A 12942-nucleotide genomic window follows, 5' to 3' on the forward strand; every position below is an offset into this window, starting at 1 on the left:
TTGCTGGGAAGTGCAACGTGGCAAACAAGTGCTCTAGTTGTGTTCATTAGCTCTGTTTTACATTGGTCAAAGATGATACTTGGAAACGTAATAAGTCAAATTCTGTTCCTTGAGCTCCTTCACACAGAGACACTGTGCTTTTGCGAGTGTGCATTCACATTAGGAGAGTGTTGTGACGCGGGGAGGGAGTCTGGAAAATTCCAAGCAAAAGTTCAAAAATGCAGGAGAGGAAACATGAGCAAGAAACGGGCTGTTCATCTCCACATGGGTGTTGCCTGTTTCAAACACACTTTATTATGAAGGAAAAACAAGAGTAAATCAACACATCTGGTATGTATATTTGCACACGGTATACTCTCCTTTTGGTGTAAATGTAAAATGGCCTGCATTTGTATAGCGCTTTACTTAGCCCCTATGGACCCCAAAGTGCTTTACACTACATTCAGAGACACACACACACACACACACACACACACACACACACCTGCCCTGGGGCGCACTGGCAGAGGCGAGGGGTATACATGTATAATGTATACCGAGGTATAAATGTATACATAGATATTTGTGTGGGTGTGAGAGCGACAACAACATCAGGAAGAAGGAACACGAGAAGCTTAAGAAATATCAAGAGCTGAGAGAGGATATGGTGAAGGTAACAGTGGTTGCCGTGGTAACAGCAACACCAGAGCTTATGACCCCCGAGCTGGAGACAGGCTCTGGAATGACATCCTAGATGTCTGTCCTGCTCCCAGAGCCTGAAGACAAAGACCTAAATACAAGGTTTTGAATGATAATGGATTTGCTTTTTCTAATGTCACACGTGCGTCTGTCCGGTATATGATGTCCAATTTGTATTTGATTTTGATTTTACTGATTAGCATTCAAATATCTCAATGAATACAGAACAAAGATCTACCACAAAGCAAGAAAGCAGGAGACAAGGCTAATCAAAAGGTATTGGCTCAAGCCTTTGCTTATTATGCCAACGCTTCATTTGTCAGTCTTTGTTCGTTCAAATCTTCAAAGCAGTCCCATATTTAATCAAACCTGTATCTTCCCATTTCTCAAATCGACTATCAGTTTTATTTGGGATGAATTCAGGGTTGTAGGATCTCCACCGTATCAGTCTTTCCCTGGTTTGGTTTTCTCCAAGATGTTTGTAGCGGTCCAGTCCAGGGCTTGGATCATGAAGCTGTGTGGTTCTGATGCTTATATTCACCTACTGTAGGTGAATATGAGCTGATATTTGGCATTCCAGCTCATTCCATTGTGCTGTGCAGGCCCAGTTACATATAGGTCTACCAAGGTTTTGGTTTGTGCTGCCCTAAAGTAGTCTAATGTTTGGCAGGGGAAGACCTCACAATGTCACACGTCCACGTTACATGCAGTGAAATTGGACCCCTGTGTGATTAGCTACGTGAAGGTCTAAACTGTAATTCTAGCTCTAGGCCGCGTTGATATTGTTTGAAATAATATAAATTATTCATATATAATTTGTAACCTGACACATTGTCAGACATGAAGTGCTAGAAAAGATCATTCAGGCTGTTGCAAATATGTTTAATATTTCACCTGCAAATATGGCCTCTACCTTCGAGTGGGAAGGTCTGCTATGCTTTCCTTTAGGCGAGCTAAGACTGTCCATGACGTTCAGCAGTTCGTTTAAGTAGGTTTGCATTTATGACCCCCTCCTGCTATTGGATGAAGAGCTAGAACCTTATGGTCCTACCATAACAGCATCTTGGTTTGTTTTGTGTGTGTGTGTGTGTGTGTGTGGTCGTCATTATACTAACATCTGCAGTAAGGCTGGGCCATATCATACCAGTATAATGTTGGGCATCGATAGGAAAATGAAATATGGCGATAGAATATGGGTAAAACACGCGTGCACAGCGCCTTTGTTTTCATACGCACATGGCAGAAAAAGCATGGCGGCGACGGAGAATGAGAAGGGCGACAACAGATCGTTGAATGAAACAGATGAACCTGAACTGGTTTGTAAAAATGCTGCAGCTTCACTGGTGTGGAACTGGTTTAGCTTTCGCCCGTCAGATACACAACAAAGCACTATTTTTGGTAGCGCATGCTAGCGGGCCGCCGTTATTACCGTGTTGTTTGGAAAATACGGCGTACTTAAAATCAGACAGTGTCCCTTATAATCCCGTGTGCCTTATGTATAGGGATGGGTATCGTTTAGGTTTTATCCGATACCGGTGCCAAATCGGTACTTTTGAAACGGTGCCGGTGCTCAAACGGTGCTTAAAGAATGGAGAACACAAAATTGGTCCAAAAACCTCTCATGTTCAGCTGGTTTTTTGTAAAAAGATAACAATGTTAGCCTTTTCTGCAGCTATGGGGCATATATGGTATCACTCTTGGTTGGAAGCAGTGCTTAAACAATGGAAAAAACACAAACTTTGTCCAAAAACCTCTCATGTTTAACTGTTTTCCACTTTTTCTTTGGTCATTTTAGCCTTTTTGCCCAGGGTGAAGGGAGTATCTGCCATCAAACAAGAAGACAGCCGCATGTAGCTATGATGATGTTTGCTAGTTCACCTTACATGCATTAATGTAATAACGTGGTTAGCCTACTCAACGTAAATTACACACGAACATTAAGCTACTCACGCAGAGAAGAACGGCTGCTGCTGCATCATCATCCTCATCATTTCTGACACACTGGCAGGGCTAGGGGCCAGGACTCTCCTCTTCGGGGTTTTTGGGGGATATTGCTAACTCCGGGTCAGATAACAGGCAACCCACGCACAGTAGGTGCGCTCGGTGTGAGGTCTCGCAGCAAGCTATCATACGGCACATTTCTCGGCTTTTAAAAAAAACGCTATGCGTCGCCAGGTGTTTCATCGGATTCTTGGTGTTACCTCCTTTGACAGTATCACAGTATCAGCTTAAAGCACTTGTTGCTGCTGAGTTTGCATATTTTGCTGTGAAGTACAGCCAGACTTTTCGCCTTGGGCATTTTAATCTGTAGCTCTGCTCTAAAAGAACGTACGTACCTGGCCCCGCCTACTATCCTCGGAAACGTAAAATGATTGGCTAGAAGTGTATCACAGCTCAGGAAAAAAAAAGCACCGAAATAAAGCACCGAAATGTGCGCTGCTTTTTGGTCTGGTTACTACCGTTTATGTCAGATGGCACCGGACACCGGTACCCATCCCTACTTATGTATGAACTCTGGTTGTGTTTACTGACCTCGAGACGATTTTATGTGCACGGCGCTCGAAAATCTGTCAGATGTTTCAGTACGACTTTGCTAAGCTACGAAGCCGCACCGCTTGATGGATTGTCGGAGCATTACAGCTATCGTAGGCGGAGCCTCGCAGAGTGATACGTACTGTGCAAGGTAACTTTGTGTAACTTTAATGCACATAAAAAACAGCTGCTTGTTTAAGTGAAAATACATTGATGGGTTTTTTTTGCACTAATAAAATTGTGGAGTTGTAAAGTATTTTGTCTCGTGTCAATTATATCGTCAGTTATATCGTTATCGCAAGTTTTCAAATGTATATAGTGATAAATATTTTTGGTCATATCGCCCTGCTCTGCACTGAGGTTTACTGTGTACAGTCCTGATATGTCACACATGTATCCTGGGATAAGCTTGTAGCTCCGCTGCAGTACACAGAGGATTAGACACACAGGATGCCCGGAAATCTCCCCCATCCATCACAGAGCTTTCAGAAACGCCCCAGGAGCCACAAAATGTACACACATGCATACAGCCAAGCAATCGTCTCATTTGAAATGGGTGTATCATGTACCATGGGCTAATAACTTAATATTGAGTGAATAAAACAAAGCCAAAAACAGCCAAAATAGTTACAACTGCACGATCCAGCTTCTTAGTTCTTGCACATTAAGGTTGAGGGTAAAAGGCTTATGTGAAGACTGAATAAAAAGGCTGACACACAGTGTTCAAACACAAAAACAGGATACATTCCCACAAACGCGCCTTATTTGGTGAGGCAGCTGACAAAGCTCGGGAACAGGCACCACAAAGGCCTTACAAACACTTGTTCTTCTTGGTAATGTGCTAATCCTCATCAAGCTGACACCCTGAAATACCAAGAAAATGGATCACTTTCAAACAGACCTTTGCTGGTTGAGGCTTGCAGCTGTCTGACAGAAAAACACAGGAAGAGGGAAAAATGTGGAGAGTGATAAATTGCCAATACTGCAAAGAAATAAAAGCTGGACAGAGACGTTTGTTCCCCTGAAGATAACTGATTGATAAATCAGCTGATAAATCAGCTGATAAAGCTCCAAAATGACACCTGATGAACTGGTCTGCACTTCACGGTCATGTTTTCCCAGGTGTCATAGCAACCAAACCACCTGCAGTATACAAATACCACAAAATTCAAACTCGCTCCAGATTATAAAAGCTGACCTTTTCCGAGGCGGCGTCAGAGGGAGAGCGAGAGAGACAGACGCGGGAATTTTTGCAGTCCTACCAGGCACGGAGCTCAGCCAAACCTGCGGTTGCCATAAACAACAGGAGCGGTTGAGAAAGGAGTCGGTAAAGAAGGGAGCGGCACTTGGAGCACAAGAGGAGAGAGGTGAAATATTCAGAGTGACCCTGGATGCTTGAGCTGTTTCGGCTGCTGTTGTTGGGTCATGGATGCAGAAGCAGCTTAGCTGGACCTCAGGTGCCCTGAAGCTACACGACCATTCTCCCTCGTGATGACGGTTTCACTGCAGAGCGAGAACAGCACTGCACTGTAGTGTTGGCCCAAGTGTCCCAGCTTTGATTGGCAGCAATTATAACCTCAAAGATGATTGGTAGCTGCTCTGAAGGACCAGCAGAACGTGCTGCAGGTGCAGCGCTGGTGTGACTGTGCCGAGCTCAGAGAAGCTCCACCAGCTGCAGCCTCCTCCTACACGTACCTATGGAGACTTTTAGAAAACTGGAGCAGCTGGTTGGATTCTGGTCACTAAGGCTACATTCACACTGCAGGCGAAAGCGCATCCAATCCGACTTTTCTGACCCTATGCGACCCATATCCGATCATGGTGTGACAGTGTGAACGGCACAAATCCGATCGGGGTCACTTTCGTATGTGGTGCTGAATCCGATACATATCTGTAGAGCTACTACTCTGGTGTTACTTCGTCATCTATTGGCCGAATGGTTCAAAATGCTGCAGCACACATCCCCTATACTCGCCTCAGTTTTCAAATTGATTTTAAGATCTTGACACTTGTTTGTAAAACATTGCATGGACTAGCTCCTATATATATATATCTTTCTGATCTTTTAAATTTGTATACTCCGGCGAGATGTTTGAGGTCTGCGGACCAAATGCTTCTAGTGGTCCCCAGGTCCAGATTAAAACAGAGGAGATCGGGCTTTTGCTGCAAACTGTGGAATAAACTGCCTTTACATATCAGGACCTCTCCAACACTGGATACTTTTAAAACTCATTTAAAGACCCATTTTTACTCTTTGCCTTTTAATTCTGTATGAGTCTGTCATTATTTTATTCTTATTATTTTCTTATCTTTTATTTTACTTTTAAATTTTATCAGATTCTTTTATCGTACAGTACTTTTAAAAACAACAACTGTTGACCAAAGTGCTATATAAATACAACTGACTTCTCAACTGCTGTATCTTACAGAAAGTCCCTTAAACCTGTCAGCAGGCCTGGTCCTGACTGGGAAAGCCATTCCCAAGGACGCCGTGCTACTGCTCGATCTTAATTAAACCACACAAAGTGGCTACATAGCTAATCTTACAGCGCAGACACATACATGCTCCTAATGCTTCTAACAGACCCAAACTGCTGCTGAGTGGTGCTTGGACCTCTCCAAAGATTTGGTTGAATCCATGCACGAACAAAAAAAAAACGAAGGCTTTTGATCGTTCTCAAAATAGAAACATTAGAAAAGAAAGCACGGGCTAATCTCACAACATGGATTCATGTTTTGTGAAGCCGTGAACAGGGGCAGAAAAATCCCCTGTTGTGAAACAGACGTAAAAAGATTCCCCGAAGCACTGACGTTACAACTCTGTGTGAGACGCGAGTGTGCTGTGACCTCAGAGGCTAATCTGGCAGATCAAAACGATATCTGACACCATCTTGTCTGACTGCGTGCCTCCAAATGATCAAACGTATTGGGAGAAGACTTCTACACAACTACAACTGAACTCCAGCAGTACCAGAGAAAGAGGAGACAAATGCTTAAGGTTGTTGTTGTTAGCGTCTGGGTTCAGGACAAAACGGCACAACTGAGACAGGTATATCACTTCCTGTGTGTCACACACACACACACACACACACACACCCCCACCCAGGGTCTGTAATTCAAAGATTTGAGGGGGGGGGGGGGCGGAAGAAAGAAGACATAGTGAGAGTGTTAATGGAGTGAGAGAAACAGTAACAGAAAGCACAGAGGACAGAACCACAGAGGCCAGCAGATGCATCTAAACGCCTGCAACACAATCAGTGTTTTGCTTTCCTGTGCCCACCCAGGGTCTAGTGTGTGTACCCACTGAGGCTACACAAACCTCATCTTTCAACGCCACCCACAACGTCTCTCTTTTTGTAATGAAACTTATGAGTGGGGGATGTGACTTTATTTGAGTGAGGAAAATTCCACGTTGAGAAGTAAAGAGAAGTAAAGAGAATCCCCACAGCGACCTGCAACCGTGGAAAGGGAGCCGACATGAGTAAATAATTCAGCAAAAATTCACCTCTTGCCCGCCCTGGTCTGCTGGGTTGGTAAATATAGGATTATGCAAATGAGCACACGGGGCATTGAATGGTTCCAGTTTCACATGTGGGATAGGCCTGCAGTGTGGGAGTAAAAGGGAAAGAGCCAACTCGCTAAATATGGATCAGCTGAGGAAGGAGCTGCCAACAAATGTAAAAATCCTGCTTCAAATGGAGAAGGCACACTCCCGGCACAGGGAGTCCACATGTCCATGGCGGGTTAAGGAAAAACCTGAGAACTTCCCGTCTTATCTTTGCTTGAAACATTTTGATACGACAAATCTGAAGAGTCCAGCAAACCAAATAACACACGTAAACCAACTTTGCAACCCAAAAACGTCAAATATGAACCCTAATCTGAGCGACTGGTCGTCATCCATCGGCTGTAAAGGGGCGTACGCCAAAGAGGAAAACTCAAGCACAGACTGAGCCCTCAGGAGAACACTTAAAATTATAGTCCATTTATATTAATGATGGACATGACGAGTCCCCAACATCCATAACCACTGTGTTGCATTCCAGTCTGAGAGATCTGGCATGTAGCACAGGGGCACAGGCGGGGGGGGCCTCAAAAACTGTGAGACCTTCAGACTAACAGTGTGTTTGGAGTCAACAAACAAGGACGAGGGCAGGAAACAGCAACGTGTGCGTGGCCAGCACAGGCAACACACAAAGCGGCACTAGTTGATCATTTAAGCCTCTTTTCCATTAGGATCGACTCAGCACAGTTTCTTTTACACTCGATGAGTCACGGGAGCGTCTTGTTCACAAAAATTAAAGCTGCCAGCTTTGAAACCCGGCAACAAAAACACTGCCGTGGTCCCGAGTGTGACGGAGAGACACAGACCGAGCAGCAGGTATATTCCCGCCTCGGCGTCCACATTTTTTGTAGCGTTCGTGTCGCATATTAACTATGTCGCGGGATGCTCGGACATGTTGCTATGACGATAAGCACCCACACTGGATTGTAACGGAAAGCCGGTCGATCCGAGTAGGTATTCGTGGAAAAGGGGCCGGACTAAGGTTTTGGAAAAATGAGGGGGGAAAGAAGAAAAACTACCTGATCCCTGGTGCTTGTGTCTGGCTCTGAAGGTGTTCCTGCCAGCGCTGCTGATGGTGGTGGTGAAGAGAATGAGGGTGAGGGTACGTGCAGGCAGAGAGGCAGCACGGGCAGGATGAACCGGTCCCTGGGTGGGGAACAGAGCCGGGACCTGGACTCTGGAAGAGCGGGCACTCCTGCCGGCCACAAGGGCAGCACACAGCGGAGGGGAAGTGACAGTGCTGGCAGCAGAGCGCAGCAGAGGAAGAGGACGGGGGCACAGTGGAGGGAAGGTGGCTTCTGACGGCGACGGCAGGAGAAGAAGAGGCGGCCGATGCTGGGGGAAGACTCCTCAGGGAACCATTCTGTTTGGGCACGCCACCGTTCTGGCTCGCTCTGTTCACTCGCTGAATAGTGTGTGGCTGCTGCTGCAGCTTTGATGCTGCGTCTTCATCTCCTCCTGCTGTCAGACAGTCACTAGCAGGGTCGCATGTGAGAGGGTCCTGGCCACTGCTGACTGCTGTCCTGATGTTTGAAGGTGCGTGTCCGCTGAGAGGATGCTGCCCACCGTTGCTGAGGGCCAGAGGGTCGCCAATTCCATCGCTCAGGGCCATCGTCCTCTCCCAGCGGGCCGGTCACGGACACCGTCACTCCTCTGCAGAGGGAGATGATACATTTTAGTGGTCATTCTCTCACTTACCACAATTTACTATTAGTTTTTCTCATTTCGATTCTAGCATTGCAACGTGCATTCAGAATGTGATGCAGTTGTTACAACTGTCGGTGTCACTGCAGCAGCATACACACTGATGAGCCTCACCATGGAGGAGTCCTTTAATGTTTCTCTTTATCGTTGTCTTATCAGTCTACTAAATATGGAGATACAAGGGACAGTCTCTTTCCCACGAAGAGCTGGGGTGGGGCAAAAGGCTGATAAGGTATCGTGATAAGTTACTAATACACTCAGGCCAAACAGCAATATTGTTGTGAAGTGGTGGAGAGCTTTTTCACAAATTCAGATTTGTCTGAGCATTTCATTTTTTCAAACACATTTTCCCTGATTGAGGTGGGAATGCACTCACCAGCTGTTTGCCAGCAAATACTGACTGACCCTTCAGCTGCCCTCACCTTTAATCCAACGGCTGCCCTTCCCCGAACCCTGGTCCTACTGGAGGTTTCTTCCTGTTACAAGGGAGCTCATCCCATATGGGCCAGCTGGGATCATCTTTGCATCGCCTCCGTCAGTGCGGCCCAGGGCGGGCGTGGCTACAATGTAGCTGCCGTCACCAGTGTGTGAATGGGTGGATGACTGAACGTGCAAAGCGCTTTGGGGTCCTTAGGGACTAAGTCAAAGCGCTATACAAATACAGGCCATTTACCATTTTGCTAAATAAATCAGCTTAAATTAGAGCAAACTGCCGCTACATAAACAAATGGAAGCAAACAGCTGCGCACCAACTAAAACTGCACCTACACCACACAACTGTCCCAATTTTGACTTGACCGTGCTCCGTTAATGCCCGATTGCAGCTCTGACTGCAATCGGGCTTTCAACGATATAACTGAAGTTATATTTTAACATCTGCATGTCCGTGTCATGCTGCTGCTTCCACCCGCTATTAGAAACTTGAGGCAGGTCCGTCCGTCCCAAAGTTGGGGAGAGCGGGGAAAAACAAAAACGCTGCTGCTTCTGTGTAATCCAGAGAAAACCGAAGTGTAAACAAGACAAGTTGGAGTTATGTGACTGATTATTTCTTGGCGAGCGACAGTGAGTTTTTGGAGTCTTGTCCTCACAGTGAGTCCAAGCAGAGACGAGCGGCTCCACAAAGTCACGGATCCTCGTCTGTAAATAATCCACAACACAAAGCACGGACTCATTCTTACACTTGGATGTTTGGACAGATAATAAATGAGAATAAACACGTAAATGAGCTGCTGGAGGCACCATCTGCTAATTTTTTCAGTCTTTGGATGGAACCAGGATCTTCTCCCATTTCTGATTTCGTCCGTCTGCAGTTTGACAGACATGTTTATCCTGATCTTTTCATTTCAAAGTCAAATTCTGTTAGGGTCATCTGTTTATCTAGTCTAAAACAAAAGCCTTGTTTGTTTATTTATTTATTTATTTATTTATTTTTATTTTTTGGCCTGTCCCGTTTGGCTCTTTTGCCATCAGAATTGTTGTCTAAAGGCAAAGAAAGATGCATGTTTATTTATTTATTCATCAGAGTCTCCTAAAAACTCCAAACTACCAGTCCTGAGAAAGTAAGGAGAAAATCCTTTTCCATTCACAGCGAGGGGCCCCAGAGAGGGCCGAAGAAAAACGGCACATTCAGCAAAAATAACACACTAATGACATTACACATGCAAAAACATTTAGATTTAAAACATGCAGACTTTTCAACTTTACTGAATTAGCCATTTCAACTGTGATTGGTCAACACGTACAACATTTGTTGTGCGGTGTCCACTTTGGCACACTTAAGGAAAACCGTGATTTTGCTGGAATGTGAACCGACCGAGCTCCCTGAAAGCACGTCACGCACTCTGGATAAGACCGAAGCAAGAAAAAACAGACGCCGTTCTGCCCTTATACAGCTCTACAAGTTCAGTTTTACATGTTTGGGTACTTCATGGCACAACTCACTCTTTCTTTCATTAAAGGGATCATTTTTCAAAGCCTTTACGTCATAAACTGCATCGGTTTTTACTGAGGTTTACTTCCCCAGGAGATCATGTGAGATTAACTCGTCTCTTCTCCTCTTTCCCCAGGCTCTGGCATGTAGCACCTTGTCCCTCTCTCCTTCAGTATATATGACTAACCCCACTGTTACTGGTACTTTGATGATACAGGCACAAATAAGCAACATTTCAAGTCTTTTTAACCACTCCTCACAGGTGGTGAGATATCCGCGGAGCTCCTCGGGATAACCATAATATCTTCCCAGCCAGAGTGGGCTTATATTTGATTGAAGCAAGTGCAGATGTTTTCCAATGATGCAGCTATGCAAAGACCTCACCCTTTAGCACTGCCTTAAAGTTCACCTACCAGTGGCACAAGCTGGTACCTTGACTAAAGGTCAGTACTTTTTACAGAGTCTGCAATCACTGATCAGTCTAACTCTTCTTAGTCTGCTCTCATAGGCAACAATCATAAGGTAGCAGAACGGCGTCATTCTGCAGTGAACAGTAACTATGAGTGATATGTAACTAGCATGTAAAGGATCTGAAGGGTCATTTTACTCATAACCAGCGACACAAGTCGCTCCCCGATGGCCTCGGCGTTCAGTCAGAAGCTATATGCAACTACTTAAGACGGTCGATGGAAATATTACAAATTCAAGTCCCACCATGACGACACAGAGCACGCTCACCAGTGCAGTGTTTGACAAGCTCAGGGTGGAAGGAGGATCACTGCACGTGTCATATGTTAGAGTGAGCATAATGTTGCCTTCAGTAAATCTTTCAGCTTGTCATTGTGAGATTGTAGGAACGACTGTGGCTGTGAACTCATCAGGAAAGTGTCTGAGTCATAAATCAGGCAACAAAGATGTTTGACGGTTTTTGTCCCACATACTTCTATTTTTGGACCATAATCACTTTTTTAAAAATTATTTTTCACTTTGCCAGTAAAGATGCTCATAGCTCAATTACTCGCTCCAGGTTCTACACAGTGCTCCAAATTAATGTGCAAATTGTGTTTAAGTGTCATAAAGATTAAATAAGTTGTTTTTCAATTAAACCCTTGGATGGAATTGTGTCTCACGAGTCACGACTCTTTGTATCACTGAAATCAGTCTCGGATACCTGTGTTCATTAGTTTGCCAGGTGAGCCCAATTAAAGGAAAAACTACTAAAGGAGGATGTTCCACATTATTAAGCAAACCACCATTTTCAAGCAACATAGGAATGAGAAACGATCTCTGCTGCTGAAAAGTGTGAAATAGTTGAATGTCTTGGACACGTAATGAAAACCTCAGATATTTCATGAAAACCTAAGTGTGATCACCATAATGTTAAGAGATTTGTGGCTGAGTCACAGCACACACAGGTTCGTGCAGATAAAGGCGCAAAGGAGCAGCTGCTAAAAGACCATCACAAAGCAGCAAACACATATTTGAAGCTGCTGGTGACTCCGGAGCCCTGCGAACATCAAAGTGTAGGATCCTCCAGAGACTTGTGTGGTCCCCACTTTTCCCTGACCTCAATCCTACTGAGAACCTTTGGAGGATCCTCAAGCAAAAAACAAAAAAACAAAACTGAGGGTGGGAGGCAGTTCACATCCAAACAGCAGCTCTGGGAGGCTATTCTGACATCCTGCAAACACATTTCCAAAAACCTACAAGTTCCATGGATGCAAGAATTGTAAAACTGCTATCAAATAAGGGTCCTATGTTAATGTGTAACTTGACCTGTTAAGATGTTTTTGATTGAAATAGCTTGATTTCAGTGAAATTGATCTACTAATGCTGCAAATTCAACAAATGACCATTTTCAATTCTCTACGACCTATAAAATGTTTTGAAACTCTGTGTGCGTAATAATTAGGAACAAAGCATGTTAAGTTTTTTTATTTTTGAAAACCGCTGATTTCACTGGGAGTTTTGTTCAGTAACAGTTGGATTGTACTCTAATGGTTGATGACTCAAATTATGCCGACTGTCATTTGAATCGACTATTTAGGAAAAACAGAGAAAAATATCATTTGCATAATAATTTTCACTAAGGACGACCGCTGTGGGAGTATGTTCTGTATTTAATACAGTTAAATCCACAAATCATGAGAAAGTATACTCTTTCATTTTGTTTCATAAATAAAAAGAGCTCCCGTGGAGGTAGTCGTGCAGATCTAAGAGAACTAGTACACACCTGTGCGGTAAACCTGAAGACAGATGGGTTTTCTCTGAAAACTTCACCTGTGAAATATTTGGCAGACTAAACTAATTTTCCCGTCTTCTCATTGAAGTCACAACAGTCATAAAATGAGGCCGTTTCAGATCAATATGATTTATGGAGCATGAACGGGCAGAGAATCGGAGGATTACAGAAAATATGAGAAAAAAAAGCTTCCAACAAGTGAGGAAAAACAGGAGGTTCGTGCTACAGTTTCAATTACAAAAATACACACAGGAGACCACAGTGTGTGTGTGTCTGTCTGTGTCTGTCTGT

The 12942-nt window shown here is 44.4% G+C and overlaps 1 protein-coding gene across 5 annotated transcripts in view; it reads right to left on the reverse strand.

Moving 5' to 3' along the window:
* The window catches only part of disp1 (dispatched homolog 1 (Drosophila)), a 123018-nt gene that overhangs the window by 19560 nt on the left and 90516 nt on the right, over positions 1 to 12942 (reverse strand). For 4 of the 5 annotated variants that reach the window (XM_005724780.1, XM_005724782.1, XM_005724781.2 and 1 more), the window contains one exon: positions 7795 to 8428. In XM_005724780.1, coding sequence (XP_005724837.1) covers positions 7795 to 8387 — 593 coding nt within the window. In that variant the 5' untranslated portion in view covers positions 8388 to 8428. Of the gene's footprint in view, positions 1 to 7794; positions 8429 to 8901; positions 9070 to 12942 lie in introns of those variants that run through there. The other variant, XM_005724784.1, reaches the window with a different exon arrangement.

Source organism: Pundamilia nyererei, unplaced genomic scaffold, assembly GCF_000239375.1.
Source record: "Pundamilia nyererei isolate P.nyererei 1_Seehausen unplaced genomic scaffold, PunNye1.0 scaffold00013, whole genome shotgun sequence".
Taxonomy (NCBI): domain Eukaryota; kingdom Metazoa; phylum Chordata; class Actinopteri; order Cichliformes; family Cichlidae; genus Pundamilia; species Pundamilia nyererei.